This window comes from Zophobas morio, unplaced genomic scaffold (assembly GCF_036711695.1).
Source record: "Zophobas morio isolate AGI-343-1 ecotype UQ-CSIRO unplaced genomic scaffold, CSIRO_AGI_Zmor_V1 ptg000004l, whole genome shotgun sequence".
Classification (NCBI taxonomy): domain Eukaryota; kingdom Metazoa; phylum Arthropoda; class Insecta; order Coleoptera; family Tenebrionidae; genus Zophobas; species Zophobas morio.
Window position 1 is genome coordinate 15,016,517 of NW_026972109.1, and position 25,641 is coordinate 15,042,157.

Consider the following 25,641-nt stretch of genomic DNA (forward strand, 5'->3'; position numbering starts at 1 on the left):
CAAGAAAATGAAACAGCTAAATTAAATTACGCAACTCCACCCTCGTGATTTTTCGCAATATGATGTACGCAAATATTTAATTTTTCTCATGTTGCATTTTGCTTTAAATAGAAATATAATTTGTTTTTTATGCTTGTACTTTGATTTTCAAGAATTTTAGAAAGGTATCAATAAAAAATTAATAAAGAGCTACAAAACAATAAAGTAAGATATTTCCTATATTTGGTAGAAAATCTTCGCGAGTTAATTCTTAATTACTTACATATATGTTAACTTCAAAATATATTTCACTCTTTTCACATTTAATACATATATGTTGGATTCTGACCACAGCTATCTGATTTTCTACCCTCTGAATATGTTTGTTGGTTTTCAAAGCACGTCCACTAAAGAATTTGTTTGACGGCGAGGGTCTAATTTTCATGAAACTCATTTTGAATAACCTAAGCCGAATAATAATAATACTTATCCCATTTAAGTCCGTCCAGTCAATCAGTCGTTTCAATTCCGAACAATAGTTCCGCGAATTAATTATTTACCACACTTACCAAGTGGGCTATTGAGCTCTAAACCTATCGTGTTTGAATAAGCCCGTACCTCAAGGGGTAAGCAAACACTAACAAAAGACGAAATGCAGCACAAAAATACCTTGGATCGTTGCACAACTATACAAAAATTCCTAAATTATTTGACCAAAGAAATCTTTATTTGTTAGCTACATATTTTAATTCAGTGCCCCATTTTTTCGTCCTACCTTCAACCCCGTCAGATCTTATCCTTAAAAAAAAAACTGGTGACATGGCGAAAGTCGCCTCCAGCACCTCTATTATCTCGTCCACCTAAATAACTTACGCCGATCCTTTGTTATTGAAAGCAAACGCAAACACTCGAGTCGAACGTGAATAGCTCTATAAACTCCCTCAGCCCCTATAGAACCACTCACCTGCAGTTTGGACCACTGAATTCTCCCGATGCATCTGACGGAGTTCCTCCAGGCCAACTTCGCGCCATAAACGAGTTCAGTTTCTGTGAGTTGGTAAGTTCCTGTCGTGGACATTTCCTTCTGGACTTGTTCCCATCGCGAAGTATGTGCCGGGCTGTTGGCCCTGCAAACAAAGACACTCGAATAACAAGCGAAAACTAAGTCGTAATGGGGAAAAGTTTAGAACAAGTACCTAGAATTTGGTAAATAACTCTCGGACAACCAGTTTTGATGCTTTATTTTTTAGAAAATTGAGGTTCATTTATATACGTTTTTAAATTTACACTGTTCCTTTTGTTATAATTTTAGTAATTAATAAATTATTATTTCAGTTAAATTTAAATAGGTATGTGCTCTTTTATTCGTTCATCTGCATAGTGTTGATAAGCCCACGACTTTCGTAAATGTTGACCTTCCGTAATTTAAATTTTGAACTTTACTTTAGACGTATTTATAAACTTTGGTTACTTACAATTTTAATTAGGGTTAGATATATGTATATTCATGAATAGCGTCTGTTTCGTGTTTATGCAACCCAAAATATACTATCACATTTTTTTAAGCTAAGGAAGTATTGTAGTTGAATTCATTGGACGACTGGCTACTTTGATGTTTTCTCGATCCTTAGAGTACGAAAAAATAGGTTCCCCGTTTCCGTCTGTCTGTATGTCTATCTGTCCATCTATCTGTATATCTGTCTGTCTGCCGTATGTCCGAATTTTTATTAGACAGATAATCTCTGGAACTACTGGACTGATTGTTGTCAAATTTTATGTGTATTATGAACATCGTGTAGATAGTCACAGCTACCCAAAATTTGGATAAACATCTCCATCATCAATAGGATGACGTCATCTCCAAAATTTACATTAATAAATATAATTTTAATTTTAAAAAATAAGATATGTACTTCACATGTGATTTTTGAATCCGGATTCAGCTTTTACCCTAGACATCCAGATTTTAGAAAAAAGAAAAAACAAAATTGTATAACATTTTACAATTTAATTTTGAAGCTACAAAACCGAATGCTCTGAATTCTCTCTGAAATATGCAAAATATTATGAGTCTATAATTCTAGTTAATTAATTCACTTATAGTTTTTAGTATTATATATACAGAGTGACTCAAAATAATTTATAAACTTATTTTAAAAAATAAATAAAATTTGCAAAATCAAATCTTATAATTTTTCGAAAAATCTGGATCTATTTATATTCGATCAAATATCATTATTTAACACCATTTTCCGTATTTCCTTTTTCTGCGATTTTACAATTTTTTGATATCTCGGTTTCATAATTTTTGTTTTTTTTTCGACTTTATTTTTTCAATTTTCCAATTTCTCAACTTCCAGATTTTTCAATTATTCATTTTTTCAATTTTTCGATTTGCAATTTTTCACTTATCGATTTTTCAGTTTTTTCTTTATTTTCAATGGGATTATCTTAAAAAAATAAAATTCGCTAAATCAAATCTTATAATTTTTCGAAAAATCATTTTTTCAATTTTTTGATACCACAATTTTAACTTTTTCTTTGATTCTACAATTTTTTTATATCATTAATTTTTTTTTATTTTTTTATTTCTCAATTTTTCCATTTTTCAACGTTTCGGTTTCATAATGTTTCGTTTCTTCAGTTTTTCTAATTGCAGTTTCTTAATTTTTTGGATTTTTAAATTTTTATTTTCTCGATTTTATATCACTTTTTCGTTTCTCTATTTCCTGTATTTCTTTTAATGAATCTTTCGATTTTATAATTTTTCGTTTGTTCAATTTTTCAACATTTCAATCTATGATTTTTCAATTCTTCGATTTTCCAAATTTAAAATTTTTCAATCTTGTAATTTTGGATTTCTGAATTATCCGATTTTCCGATTTCCTTAATTTGAATATTTCGCTTTTACAATATTTCTTTTTTCTATTTTGCGGTTTCCCAATCTTTAATCTATGGATTTTTAAATTTTTCGTTTCTTCAATTTTTCAAGTTCTTGATTTTCAATTTTTAGATTTTGCAAAGTTTTCATTTTATATTTTTGCATAATTTGAACTTCGATTTTTCAATTAAACAGTTTTACAATTTGTCCATTTTTTGATTAGAAAAGTTGAAATATCGAAAAATCTAAAAATTAAAAATTAACACACTAAAAAATTGCAAAATCGAAAAAGTGGAAAATCGAAAAATTGCAAATAGATGAACCGAAGGAACGAAACATTGAAAAATTAGAAAACCCAAAAATTGTAAAATTGAAAAATTCGTCAAATCTTCAAAATTGTGAGGTTGAAAAGCTGTAATACTGAAAGATCGAAAAGTTGAAAAATTAAATATCGAGAAATTCGAATGAAAAATGAAAAAATCTAAAATTGTAACTGAAAAATTGAAAAATTTTAAAAATTGTAATAATTACTACATACATATTTAAAATGAAAATTGCATATTAAAAATTGAAGAAACGAAAAATTGAAATATAGACAAACCGAAAAACCTAAAATTTGAAAAATCGGAAAATTCCAAATCGAAAAATTAAAAAATAAAAAAAAAATTCACATTGAAAAAAAAAAGAACAATTATAAATTAGAGCATTGAAAAACCAAAAAATTAAAAAATAAAGAAAATAAAAAACCGAAACGAAAAATTGGAAACCGAAAAATTAAAAAAATGAAAAATTGAAAAATCAAAAATTTGTAAAATTTAAAAATCGAAACATCCAAAAGTTGAAAAATTTAAAAATGAAAACTCGAAAAGTCACATATCGTAAATTTGAAGAAACAAAAACAAAATAAAAAACTGAAAAAGCGCAACCAAAAAAATTCAAGAAACAAAAAATCGGAAAAACTGAAATTGAATACCCAAAAAATTATAAATCGGAACATTGAAAATTCGAAAGATTTTAAAAATAAAGAAAATAAAAAGCCTAAAACAAAAATTGCAAATCGGACATTTAGAGAATCGAAAAATTGATAAAATAAAAATTGAGAACTTTTGCTTCTTTACATTTACATCAATATTATGCATATATCTTTATTTTTGCTTATAGGGTTGTCATAAAAAATAAAATTCACAAAATAATATCTTACTTATATAATTTTCGAAAATCTGGATTTCTTTACCTATGACGAATTTTTAGTTATCACAAGTTTTCGTTTTTTCATTTTCTTTATTTTTTCAATTTTTCCATTTTTCAATGTTTCGCTTTCAGAATTTTTTGTTTTTTCAAGGTTAATTTATTCAATTTTTTAATATGTCGAGTTCCAAATTTTTCAGATTTTCAATTTTTCCTTTCCTAAATTCTTTAAGTCCTTCATTTTAATTATTTTTCTGATTTTTTAATTTTCAATCTTCACATTGAAAAAAAGGAAAATCATAAAATCAGACTACTGAAAAACTGAAAAATTTTAAAAATACATTAAGGCAAACGAACCGAAACGAAAAACTGACGAAATAAAACATTAAAAAAATTGAAAAATTTAAATCTCCTGAAATTGAAAATCGAAAAATTGCAAAATCTAACAACTGAAAATATTAAATGTTGGAAAACTGAAAAAACGAAAAATTTAAGCTCGAAAACTAGAAAAATTGCAAATAAAAATTGACGTAGTGAAAGACTGAAAATGGAGAAATTGAAAAACGAAAACTCGCAAATCGAAAAATAAAAAGTGCTAAAAGTGAAAAATTTCACATTGAAAAAAGAAGCGTTATAAAATCAGAACATTGAAAAACCGAAAAATTGAAAAACTAAAAAATTAAAAATCGAAATATCCGAAAGTTGAAAAATCGAAAAACTGGAAAAATTAAAAATGAAAAGTCAAGGAGTTACATATCGTAAAATTGAAGAAACAAAAACAAAATAAAATACTGAAAAAGTGCATTTGAAAAAATTGAAGAAACGAAAAACTGAAAAATCTGAAAGTGAAAACACAAAAATTTATAAACCGGAAAAATCGAAAGATTATAAAAATAAACAAAAGAAAAAACCGAAAAGAAAAATTGCAAATCGAAAATTCAGAGAATCAAAAAACTGAAAAATAAAAAATTGAGAACTCGTGAAATTTTAAATCGAAAAATCCCTAAAACTTGAAAAAATCAAATGTTGGAAAATTGATAAAATAAAAAATTTAAGCTCAACAATTAGAAAAATTGCAAATAAAAAATTGAAGTGGCGAAAAACTGAAAAATCGAGAAATGAAAAATTTAAATTGAAAAATTAAAATTGAAAACTTAAAATTGAAAAACTAAAATTGAAAAATTAAAAATGCTAAACGTGAAAAATTTCACATTGAAAAAAGAAAAGTTATAAAATCAGAACGCTGAAAAAGTGAAAAATTGAAAAAAGGAAAAATTATTGAACCATCCAAAAGTTGAAACAAAAGCAAAATAAAAAAAAAACCGAAAAAGTGCAATTAAAAAAATTGAAGAAACGAAAAATTAAAAAAATGTAAATTGAAAACACAAAAAATTATAAATCGGAACATTGAAAAATCGAAAGATTGTAAAAATAAAAAAAAAACCTAAAAGAAAAATTGCAAATAGAACATTTAGAGAATCGAAAAATTGAAAAATTAAAAGTTGAGAACTTTAGATTTGCATCAATACTACACATATATCTTTATTCATATTTACCTTTGACGAATTTTTTGTTATCACAAGTTTTCGTTTTTTCATTTTCTTTATTTTTTCAATTTTTCCATTTTTCAATGTTTCACGTTCAGAACTTTTTGTTTTTTCAAGCTTAATTTATTCAGTTTTTCAATTTGTCGACTTCCAAATTTTTCAGATATTTCAATTTCCCCTTTTTGAATTTTTCCTTTCCTAAATTTTTCAAGTCCTTCATTTTTATTCTTTTCCCGATTTTTTCACATTGAAAAAAAGGAAAATCATAAAATCAGAACATTGAAAATCTGAAAAATTTTAAAAATACATAAAGGCAAACGAACCGAAACGAAAAATTAACGAAATGAAACATTAAAGAATTGAAAAATTTAAATCTCGTGAAACTGAAAATCGAAAAATTGCAAAATCTAAAAACTGAAAAAATTAAATGTTGGAAAACTGAAAAAACGAAAAATTTAAGCTCGAAAACTAGAAAAATTGCAAATAAAAATTGAAGCAGTGAAAAATTGAAAATAGAGAAAGTGAAAAATTTCACATTGAAAAAAGAAAAGTTATAAAATCAGAACATTGAAAAACCGAAAAATTGAAAAAATAAAAAAATTAAAAATCGAAATATCCAAAAGTTGAAAAATCGAAAAACTGAAAAATTGAAAAATGAAAACTTAAATAGTTACATATTGTAAAATTGAAGAAACGAAAAACTGAAAAAACTGAAAGTGAAAACACAAAAAATTACAAAAGAGAAAATTGAAAAATCGAAAGACTGTAAAAAATAAAGAAAATAAAAAATTAAAAAGAAAAATTGTAAATCGAAAATTTAGAAAATCAAAAAACTGAAAAGTTAAAAATTGGGAACTCGAGAAATTTCAAATCGAAAAATTTCGAAATCTATAAACTGGAAAATCAAATGTTTGAAAACTGAAAAAATGAAAAATTTAAGCTCGAAAACCAGAAAATTGCAAACAAAAAATTGAAGTAGCGAAAAATTGAAAAATGGAGAAACTAAAAAATTAAAATTGAAAAACGAAAAATTGCCAATTGAAACCGAAAAATTTAAAATGGTAAAAGTGAAAAATTTTACATTGAAAAAAGAAGTTATTTATAAGTAATTGTATGTTTATAATTCTATGTAAATGTATATCAGTTAATAAACATTATTACTATTACTATCCAAAAATTGAAAAATCGAAAAAACGTAAAATAAAAATGAAAACTCAAAGAGTTACATATCGTAAAATTGAAGAAACAAAAACAAAATAAAAAACATGAAAAGTGCAATTAAAAAAATTGAAGAAACGAAAAATTGGAAAAGCTGAAATTGAAAACACAAAAATTATAAATCGGAACATTGACAAGTCGAAAGATTGTAAAAGTGAAGAAAATAAAAAACCTGAAAAAAATTAACAAATCAAACATTTAGAGAATCGAAAAATTGAAAAATTAAAAATTACAAATCGAAAAATTAAAAATGCTAAAAGTGAAAATTTTCACACTGAAAAAAGAAAAGTTATAAAATAGAAAAACCGAAAAATTGAAAGCACAAAAATTGCAAATCGAACAATTGCGAAATTTAAAACTGAAATATCCAAAATCTGGAAAATCGAAAAATTTAAAAATAAAAATTCGAAGAGTTACATATTATAGAATTGAAAAAACAAAAAAAAACTACATATATCGAAAAAAGAAGAAACGAAAAATTAAAAATTGAAAGCTCAAGATATTTTAAATCGAAAAATGCAAAATCTTCAAAAGTTGGAAAATTGAAAATCAAAGAAACAAAGCAATGAAAAATTCAGGAATCGAAAAAGTTAAGTCAAAAAAGCTGCAAATGTTTATCGTTTTTCAAAAAGCGGAATTCCCTAAGCTGTACTTGTGGTGCACATTTTGAGTTTTTATTGCATTAGTTTTGTAAATCTATTATGGTTTTCTCGTATTAAAATTTAATTTTGTAAGTTCAGATTGCTGTATTATGAATGACATTTTGAAGTGTATTTTTGAAACATTTGACGCTTCTCAAAATTTAATAACTCTGATATTAAAAAAATTTACAAAGGCATAATTCTCACACGAATGTATCAATTTTGGGTTGCATAAACATGATTATTAAAGCGGACGCTATTCATGAATCAGCCTGTATATACACATACAGGGTTAGTCACGAGAGAATTACTTCTGAAAATTATTTTTACGCAACCCAAAATACGAATACCATGTACCATTTGATACTAACTGAATTTAAAATGTAATGCTTAATCCATGATTGCTTTGAGTTTGGCAGTCTCATTTTGACAATTGTGGAAAAGGAGGTTACGCGAGTGTCCATGGTGGTACCGCAGCCAGTCGGAAATCTCCTCCGGCGCCGCTAATAAATTTGTCAGTGTGCCTCTTGATCTTTTGCAACCGATTAATCACGAGAAAATTATTTCTAAAAATTCCTTTTACGCCATTTTATTCAAAGGTTACAACACAAACTCAAACAAGTAAGTAAATAATTTAACTACTAATCTGTTGAAAATGTTGGGCATTTTGTGGGAATACTACGGCTTTTTTGTAAATGGATGGCCGAAGAAGTCCAGAGGTTGCAGATTTGCACTTCGAAGAGGCTCTAGGTGACGCAGAGATGGCGAATTAACACATACACATTAGCGGCGAACAACATTGGTAGAGCACTTACGGCTTCAGTATAGCCCAGATTGATCTGACTGTATGTCGTCGATCCAGTGGAGCTCTATAGGCGAGTCAACGATGAAAAAAAATGTTAAAAATTAATTAACGTCAAAGTGACAATGCCAAAGTCAAAGCAATCATGGATTAGGCACTTCATTTTAAATTTAGATAATATCAAGTGGTACAGGGTATTAGTATTTTGGGTTGCGTAAAAATAATTTTCAGAAGTAATTCTCTCGTGACTAACCCTGTATATTTAAGAGTACACCAAACCGAAAATGCAACCCAAAATACATTTTTAGAGGTTAAAATAAAATACGATAAGCCGAAGATTCTTTCCCACCAGATATTTTAATATCATGTCATTTCGGAACAGGATTGAGGCATGTGAAAGAAATACACCTACATCTTCTTTAGAAATGTATTGTGGGCTGCGTTTCCAGTTCAATGGGGCTATTATTCCTCATGAATCACCCTGTATACACATAAACACAACTGATGTATCCATTTTACAGCCCACGAGTCACCCACAGACCGAATTGCGAATCAAAAACTAAGATTGCATCGGAAGCACGAAAACAAATTTTTGATACATCGTCAAACCACCCCCTATCTAAATTAAGTTCGGAGCGTCCGCTTTGTGACGTGAACAATACGGCTCCGGTTATTTGTTCAACCCACTTAAAAGGGCTGAATCGTCCACTGTTGCCAGCACAATAAAAAAATTCGCTTATCGCACCCTCATTTGGCAAAAATTTCTAATTTGCGGCGGTGGCTTCATTATCATACGAAACAATGCGAGACAACCCTTGGTGCATGCATGCAGAAAATTTATGCGACTTTAGCAAATTGTCGGACGATGAGATAATTTCATTAAGAGGATTTTAAATAAGTTGAAGATTACCCGGCCGCTGTGGGGAGAACCAGACTTTTTGTGTGTTGGTCGATTGCGGGTTGAAAGTAGAAAAATTACTAAGTTGAGCGGCTATTAATTGGGGTGAGGGAAATACGGGAAGCGTCGATCGTTTATTAAACTATGCACTTTTCATTGAAGTTTTAATTAGTGAAACAATTAAGTGAATTCCTGTAGGCCACGCAGCGTGGTGAAAAATAGAAGGGTATTTTGTAAATTTCGAACAGGATTTAGCTAATGGGAGGTAATTTGATTAATAATGTTGAAATTTATCCAGTAGAGTGAAACTCTGTGGTGAAATTTAGTGAAATAATGCATTCAAATATTTGGTTCCGCTAATAAATAGCAATATTTGTAGAATCTGCAATTGTTAGGGGCAAAGTATGACATTTATGAACAGTTGTCAGTAAAATTGGATTCTAAAATCTACCTTAATTTTGTTTAAAACTTTGCCAACACCTTAAAATCCACACAATATTGTTTGTAACATGAATTGTTTGTTCGTCTAAGTAAATGAATAAAAGCATTAAAACTTTATCTAAACTGAGAACTTTAATACAAACACGGCGTACCAAACCCACGAGCTTGATATTTAAGTTGTTTACGTTTGGTTTTTCATTTAAATTTCGCAAGATGTTTATTTTTGATTTTTAAGTTTTCACTATGTTAATATATTTCACGGTAGTAATGAAAATAATAGGCGAGATATCCAAAATAATTGTTTGTTATTATATTATATATCTAGTTAGTTGCTGTCACTATTCGTAGCGAGCGAAGCTCCTCACCAATATCCTGCGCCAAGTGAGCTGTTCCCGTCGCAAGTAAAACCCTCTCTTACACATCCAAGACACTCGTATTTTTTAATATCCGATTTCTGCCATTCCTTTTAAGTATCAAACGTACAAAATTGGAAAGATTTTCTTTATCTATTGAATTCGGTCCGACTGTCCCATATTTTTTCCTTAGAGCGTCACCGCACAAATCAGACCAGAATTTGAATCTGATTCGATTGGGATAGCTCGAATAATCCGAATTCCTCTGCGGCCTGTTAAATGTGGGTGGTGTCGATGTGTCAACGTACGACTTTTATAACGCTTAGGGGAGATGGGTCCGAATAATGGTGTGATATCCAGCCGTTGGGAATACGGGAAAAACAAAAGAGCGTGCGTGTCTCTATTAGACGTGAGGCATCCAGACCGGGCGTAAAGCAGGTCCCGGCCAAGGCCAGGGTAATCCCTTTGGATTATTAGCGGTTTAGTGAAATAAGCGAAACTGTTTTGTCAACGGTTTGTTTCATTAACGAGATTAGGGAAGGCTGAGTAATTGTAGGATGGCCGGGAGTTTTTAGGTTATGTTTTAGTTGTAGTAATAACTTTACGTGAATAAGTGTTTCACTAATTTAAGTGAAATTTTCATTTTAATTTTCAAGCAACAAGAAGACAGGACAGCTTAGGTTAGCTTTTTATATTGACTCTGACTTTTAGTCTTTAGTATTTCTGTTTTAAAAACAATGTAATTTATTTGTGTGGTGACCGTAATTTGCAGCACAACAAATATAAACTATTAAAATCAATACAGGATATTTTTAAATTTTGCCCGGCGCCTCCACCATAATGTTATTTAGGTTTTAAGTTATACTGAGTTGTCTTGTCGACTGGGGGCTGTAAAATACCGCAACTGTTTGATGCCGCGTGAGGTAAAAATCGTCCAAGTGCATGCGAAATCCCCTGGTGTGATTTCGTGAGTTCAGGAGATGAATTGCCCTACGATAGTGAGTCGAGAAGGGTCGAGGGGACCTCGGACTGTAGCACTCCCCTCGCTGTGCTATAATAATATTGACAATACTAATAATAATAGTAATAATGGATTTGTGATTATTACATCCAAGATGCTAATACACAATAAAATACAAATTCTTAAGTAAAAACTAAGATGAACTGATAAAACTATAAATAAACAAAAATTACGAAATAAATAATTCGGCTAATGGTTTTCTTAAAAAATGTTATAAGCTTTATTGCATGAATTAAATTATAAGATGGGAAAAAACAGTAAATACGTCATTTGTGTAAATTATAAACAAAATGAGACCGATGACGGATTCTTGAGAAACAGCAAAGTGTAATTGAAGAGATGAGAAATATTGTTAGAATTAAACAAAATATATATTTGGTATCTTGCTTTAAGATAAGACGATGCTAATTTTATGGAAAAGTTACTAAAACTATATTGTTCTTCTTTAATGGATAAAAAAAATATAAGTTGTATCGTCAACGAAAATAATTAAATTAGAAGATTGAAAAGTGGTAAATATGTTATTAATTAAATTACATATAAGTAAAATGAGAACGTTGACAGATTCTTGAGGATTTCGTATACTTAATTGAAAAGGTAAGAAGAATTATCATAATTTATCTTGCTGTCACTTTAAACAATACTAAATTTATGCCTGGGTCACTAAAATTAAGTTGTAAATGAGTCGTCAGCGAGAACAATAATTATATTAGAAGACTGGAAAGCAATAAAGATGTCATTAATTAAAAAAAAAATAGAATGAAACTAAGGACGGATTCTTGAGGAACACCAAATTGTAATTGAAAAAGTAAGAAATATTGTTATAATTTTAAGAAAGAATTTGATATCTTGTTTTAGGAGAAGACACTATTAAATTTATGGCAAAGTATAAATAGTTAAATTAGAAGATTGTAAAACAGTAAATATATTATTAATTAAATTATAAATAAAATGAGACTGTTGACGGATTTTTGAGAAATACGAAAACTTAAATGAAAAAGTAAGAAGAATGATCATAATTTAAAGAAACAATTGATATCTTGCCGTAACATTAGACAATACTAAATTTATTTATGCATGGGTCACTAATATTAAGTCGTAAATAAGTCGTAACATCAGCGAGAACAATAATTATACTTATTAAAAGGCTGAAAAGCAGTAAATATGTCATTAATAGGCAATTCCACCGTTACTTAAGCTAAAATCGTAGTTTTTTTATTTTAAACTGTAAGTGCTTTTACACTTTCATTTTTTAACCTAATCGTAGAGATTTGTTTTTTTTTTAATAATTTGATCTTACTAAATTCATATTTAATTTAGTCAAAATTTAATTAAAAGTCTGCGTTACTTACGCGAAATCTTTGAACCTGTCTTCTCTCGAATTGATACATTTTCTCCATTTTCTATGGAATTGTGAATTATCATTCAAAAACAGATATATTGATAAAAAATTTAATTCTCGGGTTTTCAAAAACCGAGAAGAAGTTACTTACACTATGTCATTGTTTCTTACGCGAACTTGTGAATATTTGCTGGCACGGAAGTAAGAAAAATTGCAAATTCGTGTTTTAACCAAAAGAAAAAGTTGATCGAAGGTTGTTTAGACAGAACTTGCCTCGCCCATAGGAGCAAGTGCTAACCCCGCCCACCCGCCCTCTATTTTCTCAATTTTTATGTCATTTGCCAAAATCAGCCTTATCTTACCAAGTACTAGCCTCGCCCACCCACCCCTATTTTTTACGAGATATGTCATTTGCCAAAATCAGTCTTATCTTACCAAGTACTAGGCCCGCCCACCCGCCCTTCAATTTTTTACTTACCAGTACTTGCTACAATAAGTCTTATTTTGGCAAATGACATATCATCTGTGAAAATAGAGGGCGGGTGGTCCGGGCTAGTACTTGATAAGATAATTCTGATTTTGGCAAATGACATAAAAACTGAGAAAATAGAGGGCGGGTGGGCGGGGTTAGCACTTGCTCCTATTAAACATGTAAAAGCTTGTTAAATTTAAAAGGTGTTAAATTGTATATTTCCATAGTAACGAATTCAATACCTAAATCTGATTGGAGATATATTTTTTAACAATTCAGTCATTAATTTTTTTGAGTCACCCTGTTTAAGCAAATTTAAAAAATATGAATGCAATGTTAAAGCACAAGTAAAAACTCATTATATTTTGCACATTTCGGGTAGATTTAAGAATTTAACACGTTACTATAGAAATTTGCAATTTTAACACCTTTAAATTTGCAAGTTTTTACAAGATTAATAGGCGTCAAAGCAGTTTTATCTTAACAAATACTAGGCCCGCCCACCCGCCCCTATTTTCCCAGAGGATAAGTCATTTGGCAAAGTCAGTCTTATCATACCAAGTACTAACCGCGTCCACCCGCTCCCTATTTTCTCAGAGAATATATCATTTGCCAAAATCAGTCTTTTCTTACCAGGTACTAACCCCGCCCACCCACCCGCTATTTTGTCAGAAGATATATCATTTGCCAAAATCAGTGTTACCTTACCAAATACTAGCCCCGCCCATCCGCCACCTATTTTCTCAGAGGATATGTGATTGGCAAAAGTAAGACTTCTATTAGCAAGTACAATGAAACATTTCCAGCGAAAATTATAAAATTGATTTTGCAAATTTTATTTTTTTATGAGAACCTCGATAAGTTGTAAACAAATGTATGTAAAGTCAAAGTAAAAGGATTAAATGCTAAAAGAAAAAATATTCAAACTTACCGAATTTACAATTTATTTACTTGATGACATTACCATCATTTGAAATTTCCATTTTTGTTTGGTTTCATTTTGGCTTTTTTCGCTTTTCTCCTTTTTATTTTCATGGTATCGTAACTTTTTTATAGCGCAATGTCCTTTTTCTTTGTGCAGCTTATGTTTGCCCTATACTCCTGCTGATATTTTCGGTTGATTGATTTGAGGTATTCTGAGTCTCTTTAATTTTTAATTTTTGTCGGTGTTTTTTTACTCTTTCAGTGGATGTTAAAGACATTTTGATTAACACAGCAAAATCAAATAATTGGTAGATTGACGGCTGTCAAGACTAATTATTTAATTTCAAAGCTAAGCCACCGAAAGAAAATTATCCCGTTTCGCGTAAGTAATGAAGCGATTTTTAATAATAATCACAAGCCAATTTCAATCTAAGTACAATGAAAATAGAGAGCGAGAACGAGAAAAAGAGATAGTCTAACCTGATTTGCAATTATTTTTAATATTGCCGAATAACATGAAAATTAGTCACTTATCGTTACTTACACCAATTATCACATATATCAGAAGAAAGAAGTGTAATATTTTTGTAAAGATGATGTGGGATAAGTATTGATTGTACATTATTGTCAATAAAGGTGCACTCTTTACGACCGTGCTTTTTATTGTAAGTAAATAAAGATATTTACTTTGTTTCTAGCAATGTTAAAGAAGATATAATATCTATCATTTCGTTGAACAATTTTATTATTCCTCAATACTTAACAAGAAATTTTTACTGCGGATGTTATGATATTGTAAAAGCGAATATATGCCAGTTAAATTTAAAGTTTTTAGAAGTACCTACTAATTGTGAGATTTAGATTAATTTAACAATTTTTAAAAAAATGTGCTGAGGTTGACATTTTCGTGGAATTGCCCTAATATAAATTAAAAATAGAATGAAACGGAGGACGGATTCTTGAGGAACCGCAAATTGTAATTGAAGAGGTAAGAAGAGTTGTTAGAATTTAAGGAAACAATTTTGTATCTTGCTATTAGGTGAGAGGATACTAAATTTATAACAAGCTAACCAGAACTAAGTTGTTCACCTTTATCATATGAAAAATAAGTTGCATTGTCAGCAAGAATGAGTAAATTAAAAGATGGAAAAAACATGTAAATTAAAAACAGAATGACACCAATGGCAGTTTCTTGAGGAAAACCCAATTGTAATTAAAGAAGTAAGAAATATTGTTAGAATTTAAAGAATTCATTTGATATCTTGCTTTAGGACAAGACAATACTAAATTTACGGCAAAGTTACTAAAAATAAGTTGTTCTTTATTAGATAAAAAATAAATAAATAAATAAATTGTATCGTCAGTGAATATAGTTAAATTCGACGATTGAAAAGCAGTAAATATGTTATTGATTAAATTATAAATAAACTGAGACCGGTGACGGATTCTTGAGAAATACGAAAACTTAATTAAATATGTAAGAAGAATTATCATAATTTAAGGGAATAATTGATATCTTACCGTAACATTAGACAATGCTAAATTTATGCCTAGGTCACTAAAATTAAGTCGTAAATAAGTCGTATCGTCATGGGAAACAATAATTGTATTAGAAGACTGAAAAGCAGTAAATATGTCATTAATATAAATTAAAAATAGAATTAAACCGATTACGTATTCTTGAGGAACACCAAATTGTAATTGAAGAGGTAAGAAAAATGGTTAGATTTTAAGGAAACAATTTGATATCTTGCTATTAGGTAAGATGATACTAAAGTTGTTCACCTTTATATATATGTTACAGCTAATATCCGAAATACGTTATTATGCATAATAACTAGATATTTTAGGAATTATGCATAATAACTAAACTTGTCAGTTATTATGCATAATAACTAAACTTGTCAGTTATTATGCATAATAACCGGAAACATTAGGAATTATGCGTAATAACTGAATTTTTCAGTTATTATGCACAATAACGGAAACGTTTAGGTAATATTGATAATAACTAACAGAGGAACAGGAATTATGCATAATACCTGAAACATTAGTCATTAAGCATATTGCCTAATAGGCCAGGGCCGATAATTTTTGAGAACAAAAAAATTTAGAACAGGATGATACCCATTGGAAAAGGAAGAAAATATAACAAAAATAAAAGAAAAAATAATTTACAGGCGATCTGAGGTCGGGAAGTGGAAGAGGGTGAGCTTTTAAGGGTAGAAAACGGTTTTTCACGATTTCCGGCAAAACTACAAGTCCTATCGCAAAAAGTTAAATAGCAAAGTTGTATGTAATAAAAAAATCTATAACTTTTGTATTTACACTTTCTTTACATAACCTCAAAGTTTATGCGAAAAATGCAAATAACCGAGTTTTTGGTATTTTATTTTTATCTCCCACAAAAAAAAAATTTACGAAATTTGGTGAAAACTTACCAATTTATGTCCCAATCTCACTGTAATTTTTTTTTTATTCAAAATGTTTATTTTTTCCCTTATTTTGATTATTAATATCGAAAATCCACCCTAATTTTCAATCGAAAATTCTCACGTCAAAATATTTGCTTTTTTAAAAAATCGGTGTGCTTTTTCTTAGCTGAAATCTCTACTCTCTAAAGGTGTAAAAAAATTATACATTACTACGGCAAATTTTCACAGGAAATGCAAAAAAAACGAAAAAACTCGAATTCAAAAATTAGTTTTTTAATTATTATGTAAAATTTGGAGCTATTTATTAAAATGTACACGTTAATTACTCGAAAAACGTAATATTCCATGTTACATTGATAAATTAAAAAATTGCAAATCGAAATATACTAGTATAAATTAACAATCAAATAAGTTAATACACTTATAATACTTTATAAGGCATCTACAATATTTTGTTAAAGTTGTAGAATAATTTTTAAATTATATGCATAGGTGCCTATTTATTGCTATTTTAAGATAACTTACATACCTGAATGGCCTACGAAAAATTTTAGCCCATCAGAAGAGTGAACAACATCGTCTATAAAAATACACATGCAGGCTAAGTTACTTGAAGAGAATCGTGACGAATTGACTTATTTAAAAGAAACTTTTGGGATCTAGAGTCACAAGGATTTTGCAGTAAACAAGCAGAAGAAGATGCTGATGCTGACATAATTAAGTTCTCGATAGAAACTGCCAGAGATACTAATAAAACTGTCATAGTTGTGGGTCAAGATATTTTGGTCTTTTTGAATCAATTGAATTCAAATAATTATGACATTTATTTTCTCAAACCAGGTTCTGGAAATGTAAAAGATCTATTTTTCACGTCCAATAGTTTCAAAAATGAATCTTTCAAAAATATCGTTGCATTTCTGTATTGTTTTTCTGGTTGCCATACAACATCTGGGTTTGCCGGAAAAAGAAAGAAAAACATGGTAAATTTATTGTCTTCTAATATATAAAATTCTCGTGTGACAGTGTGTGTAACCAAACACTTCCGAAACGATTTGATGAAATTTTCTGTCTATATTCGGTAGGTCTGAGAATAGGTCGTAAACTATTTTGTATACCCCTAGGTGATAAGGGTGGCCCACCCAAAACATTTTTTTTTATTTTTCGGACAAAATTTGTTATTTTTATTTTTTAAGATTTGGCTTAAAAAATACATATAACCCTAAATTTTCACCCTTCTACCACCAACCCCCATTTTGTAGTAACGATATTAGTATCTTTACTTTCATCCACGCAATAGGGTTCAAGATGGCTGTTGAATATAATCATTGTCGTACGATAAATTTTTATGTATAATTTATAATTTAATTTAATTATAATTTATTTATTTATTTTGATTTAATTTTTTATTTAACTACTAAAATATTCACTAGAAATGATTTATATGGCAAAACAACGTTTGCTGGGTTTACTAGTTAGATAAAAATTTGTCAAATTTGGCCAATATTTTTTATAAAAAACATGCAAACAAAGAAGATATCGCAAAAAATGGATTACAATTAATCAAATATATTTATAAATGTAAAAATGACAATATAACACTCAATCAATTAAAATTTCGAACATAAATTGGCAAGAATTAAATCTTATTTCATATTGACAAATCTACCACCAACAGAAGGCGTTTGTTTCATGGATTTTAAATTTTTGAGTTTATCAGTGTAACATGGAATCTTACTTTTTTCGAGTAATTAAAGTATAAATTTTAATAAATAGCTCAAAATTTTACATGATTAAAAAAAAATTTAAATTGGGGTTTTTCGTTTTTTGGATTTCCTGTGAAAATTTGCCATAGTAATGTATACTTTTTTTTACCATCAGAAAGTAGAGATTTCAACGAACAAAAAGCACACCGATTTTTTAAAAAAAGCAAACATTTTGACGTGAGAATTTTCGATTTAAAATTAGGGTGGTTTTTCGATATTAAATCAAAATAAGGGGGAAAAATAAATATTTTGAATCAAAAAAATTACAGTGACTTTGGGACATAAATACGTAAGTTTTCACCAAATTTCGTGAAAAAAAAAACTTTTTTGTGGGAGATAAAAATAAAACCAAAAACTCGGTTATTTGCATTTTTCGCATAAATTTTGAGGTTATGTAAAAAAGTCTAAATACAAAAGTTGTAGATCCTTTTATTACCTAGAACTTTGCCATTAAACTTTTTTCGATAGGACTTGTAGTTTTGCCGGAAATCATGATAAACCGTTTTCTACCCTTAAAAGCTCACCTTCTTCCACTTCCCGACCTCAGATCGCCTCAAAAATTATCGGCCCTGGCCTGTTAGGCGATATGCTTAATGACTAATGTTTCAGGTATTATGCATAATTCCTGTTCCTCTGTTAGTTATTATCAATATTACCAAAACGTTTCTGTTATTGTGCATAATAACTGAAAAATTCAGTTATTATGCATAATTCCTAAGGTTTCCGGTTATTATGCATAATAACTGACAAGTTTAGTTATTACGCATAATTCCTAAAATATCTAGTTATTATGCATAATAACGTATTTCGGATATTAGCTGTAACATATATATTAAACTTCTTGCACGCCATTTAGGTTTTTTGCGTTCTTCCTCCAGTCCTGTATTTGTTTTTCTGCCAGGTCTTCCTCTATCGCTTCTTTCCACTTCTTCCTTGGTCTGCCTCTTTTTCTTTTGTCCTCCGGAAGTTGCCACGCCAGCATCTTAACTTCTCTTTCTTTGATCATTCTTTCTAGGTGTCCTAACCATTGTAATCGTTTTATTTGCATGAAATTGCTTACAACTGTGTCTGTATTTAAATCATATACTCGTATTTCTTCATTAGTTCTTCTTTGCCATCCTCCTTCTGTTTGTTTCCCTCCAAAGATTCTTCTTAGTATCTTCCTTTCCCAAATATCCAGTCTTTGTTTCATTTTATTTATCATAATCCATGTCTCGCACGCGTATGTTATTATTAGGGTTAGTCTCATTATGGTTTTATATATCCTTAGTTTTGTTTGCCTTGATATTTCTTTACTTTTCATAATTTTTCTTAATCCTCCTGCACAGTTGTTACTTTTAGCAATTCTCAGTTCTATTTATTTATCTTCTTGGCATTTGTTGGTTATCAACACCCCTAAGTAAGTACATAAACATTTCTATTTCTTCAATTTTTACTTTTATTCCTTCTTGTCTGTCTATTTGGAGGTTGTTTTGTTTCTACTCCCACAGTTATTCTTTAGTTCCATATATTATGTTTTTCTAATTCCTTTCTGTTCCTAGCTAGTAGGACCAAATGGTCTGCGTAGGCTAGACATTGATGGCTTCAACTGAATAGTAGTCCCTTCCTGTTTATATCACTTTTTCTTATAATACTCTCTAGAACCAGATTGAATAGAGTTGTTGACAACGGATCACCTTGTCTGAGTCCTTGTTTAACATTGAAACTGTCGCTAGTTTTTCCTTTTACTCTTATTCTGCTTACTATCGATTATTGCAACACACCAGTGAAATGACTTCAGAAGTACATTGCGAAATTAGCGGCATCTTTTTAAATCACCTAAATCTTAAAAATGTGTTGATATCTTCAGCCACTATAGTAATTAATCAATGTATTAAAGAGCATATATTTCCAGATTGTCTTAAAAGAGCTCTCGTTATACCAGCATGCAAGAAGGGAGATATTAACGACGAGAATAATTATAGACCAATATCTCTGCTGCCTATAGTTGCAAAAGTTTTTGAGATAATATTATTAAAACAAATATTACAATTTTTAGAGAACGAAAACATTCTTGTTCCAAATCAGTATGGATTTCGAAAAGGCTCTTCAACTTCTGCAGCTATCCTCAAATTTGTTAATCAAGTATCACAAGCTTTTGAACAAAAAGAATCATACAATGCTTTTTTTCTGCATCTCAGTAAAGTTTTTGACTGTGTCTCTCACGACATCTTAATGAGGAAGTTACTTTATTACAATTTTCATCCGCTTAGCACGGAGCTTAAATGTTCATATCTAACAAACCGTACTCAGTGTGTGAAGGTAGATGGATCATTTTCTGATGAGTCCATTATTACATATAGTGTGCCGCAGGGTTCCACATTGGGTCTCATTCTGTTTTTGTTGTATATAAACGATTTACCCTACTATTTAAAAAATGTTGATGTTATGATATATGCAGATGATACGACTGTAAGTTTTGCAGACTCACCGAGAAAAGACACAATTTAAAAAAAAAACACAAATTATCACGAGTACTGAATCATGGTTCCTTGCCAATAGATTAGGCATAAACAGTAAAAAAAACTACGGAAATGTTATTCACATTATAACACGTACAAAAAGATGAACATTTTGTAGAATGTGTCAAATATCTTGGCGTATTCATAGATTTTAAGTTGTCGTGGAATAATCATGGTGATCAGGTTGCCAAAAAGGTATCTAAAAATATCTTCTTACTCCGTAATTTGTCTCTTAGTCTTTCTATGCAGGTTCTAAGAGTAGCATATTTTGCCTTGATGCATTGTCATTTGGAATATGCCCTATTAGCATGGAGCCATACGTCAACGTGTGACAGATTATTTAAGTTGCAAAGACGTGCTATTAGGGTAGTAGCCAATTTAGCTTATCGTGAGGACTGTCGATCATATTTTCGGAGTTTAGGCATTCTAACTGTACCGTCAATGTTTATTTTTAAGTGTTTAGAATATATAAAAGATAGGCCAGAATTGTATCCTATTTACATTAAATTCGTACCACAATTACAACACTAGATATGATTTAATAGCATATAGACCTTTACGTCTTACAAAATCTAAAACTGGCATAAATTATTACTGTATTAAATTTTTTAATGTAATACCAGAACAGATAAAAGTAATGCCTACTAAACAGTTTCTAAACACCATTAAACGGTATTTGTTACAGAAATGTTGTTACAATTTTGATGAATTTTTGAATAGTGCTTTAGAAATGGTTAATGTTTAATGATTAATTTAAGTAATTGTTATGTTCAGTTTTATGTTGTATGAATTTACTTTTTTAATTTTGTAATTATGACATGTGCAAATACTATGTATCTCAGCACGAATAAAATATCTATCTATCTATCTATCTATCTATCTACCTATTGTGTTTTTCAATTCATTTTTATTAGATTTATTAGATTTTCGGGAATATCTAGTTCTCTCAACATGTTTATTAACTTCGTCCTGTTCACCGTATCGTAAGCTCTTTTGAAGTCCACGAAGAGGAAATGAGTAGGAATTTCATATTTGTAGTTTCCTACCATGATTTGTTTCAACATAAATCTTTGACCGATTGTCCCTCTTCCTTTTCTAAAGCCTTCTTGATATTCTCCTGGAGCTTCTTCCACGCATCCTTCAAGTCTTCTTTCTATTCTATCCATCTATTTCCATTTCCATGTAATTCCATTTTTTCCTGGGCTTTTGCTATTCCTCATCTGATTTATGATCTCCTCTATCTCTTCTCTTGTTGGAATTGCTATACTTTCATTACTTGAAGCTCTTTTCTTTTGGTACTTGTTTTTGCTCTTCTGTCTGATTTTGCTATTTATCATTTGTTCTATATGTTTTATATATTGCGTAGATTCGTATTTTGTTGACTTTACGTTTTGTATGTCTTTGTAAAAGTTTCTTATTTCTTTCTTCTGATATGCTTCCTCTATAGTTTTTATTAGTCTTTTTAAAAAATCCCTTTTTTTCCTGCGACATATTTGCTTAACTATCTTTCTTTGACTGTTAATTTGTTATTAACCTAGAGTGTTTTTCTTGGATCAGTACGTGATCAATCTGGTTTGTTCTTGTCTTCCTGGAATGATCCATGTTCCACTGTGTATATCTTTCCCTTGAAATTGCTTACTTACTATTTTCATATTTCTTTCTATAGTCAATTCGACTAATCTTAGACCATTATTATTCGATTCTTCATGCTTACTGTATTTTCTTACTATTCCTTTATATATTTCTTCTATCCCTACTTTTGCATTTGCGTCTCCCATTATAATTAAGATATCTCTTTTTGGTACGTTGTCAATAACTCTGTCCACTTCTTCATAGAATGCGTCCTTTACATCGTCTTCTTTTTCTTCTATCGGGGCATGTATATTTAGAACGAATAAATTTTCGTCCTATCTGATACCAGCATAAAGTCTATTATTTTTCCTTTAAGTCTCTGCCTCACTATAAAACCTGTCCCAAACTGTCTGGTTGCACCTCCACTTTTAAACAAATTGTAATTGTCAATTTCTTGTTTTCCGCTGCCTGTCAGATGTGTTTCTTGTAAAGCTATTAATTCTATTGTATATCTTTTCATTTTCTTAATAAGATTTTTGATAGCTCCTTCTTGATAAATATCCATTACGTTCCATGTTCCTATGAGTATAATACTCTGTTTTTGTTTCATTCTTCTATTCTTTATTTCTCTTCTTTTCTCTTTTTTTTTGTTACCATATTCATTGCCTGCTCCATTTCCTTTGTTGGTGACTTCGGTGTTTTCATTCTTTAGTCTTTTTGATTTTTTTTGCCCTTATTATACCTAATTTGCTTTAGTATTCCTCTACCTTTTTTCGATAAATCTTAAATATCTTTTCCCATGTTTTCGTACTTAATTTGTTTTTGTTCTGCATTACCTTTATCTTGTCGCCATATTTTGCCAATCTGATTAAACATGTTTTTTCTCCTAGCTTCGCAACGCTCTTAACTTCTACATTTAATGATTTATCTATAAAGATTTCTTCTACGCCTTTTTTTAACTCTTCTCGGTCATCAGTATCTATTCTTAGTCCTTGCAACACCACGTTGTTTTTTCTTTTCTCATTTTCCAATCGTTCTAGCCTGCTTTCTAATCCATTTATAGTTTTCTTGATTTTTCTATTTTCTTATTTTCCGCTCTGCTCCTGCATTTCTTCCCTGTATTCTTTTTGTTCCTTTCTGGTTTTTTTAATTTCAGTGGACATTTCGTTTATTGTGTTACCCATGCTTTGTATCATTTTCATGAACTCTTCTATGTTATCTTCTAGTTTACGTTCTCTGTCGCTCTTGCTCTTCCTGTTATTTTCCTCGTCCCTCATTTCTCTTAATTATTCCAAGTCCAATTCTATTCTTTATCTTATCTAAGCGAGTGAAAATCTTCAGTCGGTCGACCCGTCGGACTTTGGTTTTTCTCAGCGGGTCCCGATATTTACTATTTTCTTCGGTTTATTCGTGGTTCTTACTGTTATTTGTCTTGAAGGCCCGTTCCCTGTATTCTCTCGCACTTTACCCACACGACTGTGTTTAGTGATTGTTTTACTTGCTCGTAATTCTCCAGAAATTTGAAGTTTTTTACGGAGAAAAAATCAGCTATACTATCAGCCACACCATTCACACCTCCTAACCTAAATTATTAAATTAGAAAATGTAAAAAAGCAGTAAATACGTCATTAATATAAATTAAAAACAGGATGAGATCAATGACGGATTCTTGAGGAACATCAAAGTGTGATTGAAGAAGTATGAACTACTGTTAGAATTGAAAAAAATAATTTGATGTCTTTCTTGAGGACAAGACAATACCAAATAAATTGGTTTTTATTAGATAAAAAAAATAAATAAATAAATTGTATCGTCGGAGAAATCAATTACATTCGAAGATTGAAAAGCACTAAATATGTCATTAATATAAACTAAAAATAAAATGAGACCGATGACGGATTCTTGAGGAATACCAAAATACACTGACGACTTTAAAATTTATTAATTTAACAAGTGATCATTGTTTTATTAAAGAACCATTCACTATTGACACATGACGTACAAATTAGCAAAAAAAAAGAAGGCAAATAAACGTAGAATTAAATTTAATTTAACAAAAATGTATATTAAAGCTAAGAAAAATTATTACAATTTGGTGTCTTGCTGTAAGATAAGACAACAGTAAAATGGCAGAGTTTTTCATAGGGAAATGATTAATTAAATTGTACGTCCTACTAACATTAGTAGAGATAAGTATGAATCGGTATGAGCTTTTCTTTCTTGACGATATCTAATTCTAAATTGTTTATGCCGTGTAAAAGAAGTTGCAATTTTTTTATACACTTCAAATGTAAAATTTAAAGGATCTATCCTAGATCTCAGTTTATTTTCAAACCAAGATGTTCTTATTTAACATTTTCTTGTAGATGACAAACCTGAAGCGAATTGATTAAATCTATCATTCAAAGTTAAGGAAGCGTAACTAAATAACTAATCAATGTTTGGGGTAATATTGTGCAGATTAAGTAGACCTGTCTTCGTCAGTGAAAGTATTGACCAAGTTTATACAATCCGTGCTTTTAACAGCAAGCTAATTGTAATTGTGATGACTATGCGCTCCATTAAATAAATATTTTGAGTATCAACAGCATGAAATTCACCATCAATATTAAATAGTAACAAAATTACCACACTTTGATATCACCGAATGTGTTTGGGGGATTAACTTTGTTTCAAGAGAAAAAAGTCCATTTGACATTTCCCTAACAAATGTATTTAATTTAACCTTTGATAAGATCTGATGTAACTAGTTGGTTTTTCAACAGAAGTTTATGATTCCATCGAAAAGCACACAGAGTAGCGACCTTGGTGTACTGCGCTTCGCTCTCTATATCCATTTAACAATCCAATAAAAAGTGCACCAAAAAGTAGCGCTCCTTCCTTTCACGTCTAACGTCTCTTTTTCAAAACATTTCACTTTCCAGCAGTAAATTTTCGTCCCGCAACGCTCATTTTCGAACTTTTCCCAGACGACGCATTCTACATCTTGAACAATCGTCGCAAAAGTCTCAAAAGCCATTCGCGATCTATTTTCCTCCTGGGCGTAATTACAGCTTGACGTGAGTGTCCACTCCAGTTGTACGATGTTTTTTATTTATAGAAATCCGGTATTGCCGCTCATTCGTCATAACTTTCCGTGGTCAAATCGGCAAATAATTGACGGTGGTCTATTTTAAACCGTGTCGACCTGTTTCACATCAATGTTGTAACGGTAGGATCGATTGTTTATGCTGGTCATTGTGTTCGAAAAGCAGAGTTTTTTGCAGGGATATGTGGATTAAATTGGTGCTTAACGTTTTAATTTACGGCTGTTGCAACGTTTAAAGTGTGATTAAATCAACAAAAACGGGAGTATTGATGGCAGGGTTTTGTTTCGGGGAGAAATTGCATGGAGGATTAGTGGAAAGAGGGATAAGGGATTGTGAATGCACGGAAATGTGTTTCACGCAGCCACTAATTTTAGCCAAATTAAGCTTTTTTTAGTCGTTTTATTTTTGGACTTATATGGCTGCGTGTACGTATGAATTAAAGTTAGTTTTCTATGTAATTGAAATTCGTGTTGAACGCAACGTATGCCCTTAATCGCGACACATTTCAAAAACTTTCCGCCAGGATTTGTTTTTCCTTTTGCGTAATCCTCTGGATTTACAATATATGAAAACC

General features: G+C 30.0%; 1 protein-coding gene across 4 annotated transcripts in view; it reads right to left on the reverse strand.

The window, feature by feature from the left end:
• The window catches only part of LOC135142614 (nitric oxide synthase, salivary gland), a 106,624-nt gene that overhangs the window by 35,384 nt on the left and 45,599 nt on the right, over positions 1-25,641 (reverse strand). For all 4 annotated transcript variants that reach the window (XM_064074356.1, XM_064074363.1, XM_064074379.1 and 1 more), the window contains one exon: positions 944-1,106. In XM_064074356.1, coding sequence (XP_063930426.1) covers positions 944-1,106 — 163 coding nt within the window. The remainder of the gene's footprint in view (positions 1-943; positions 1,107-25,641) is intronic.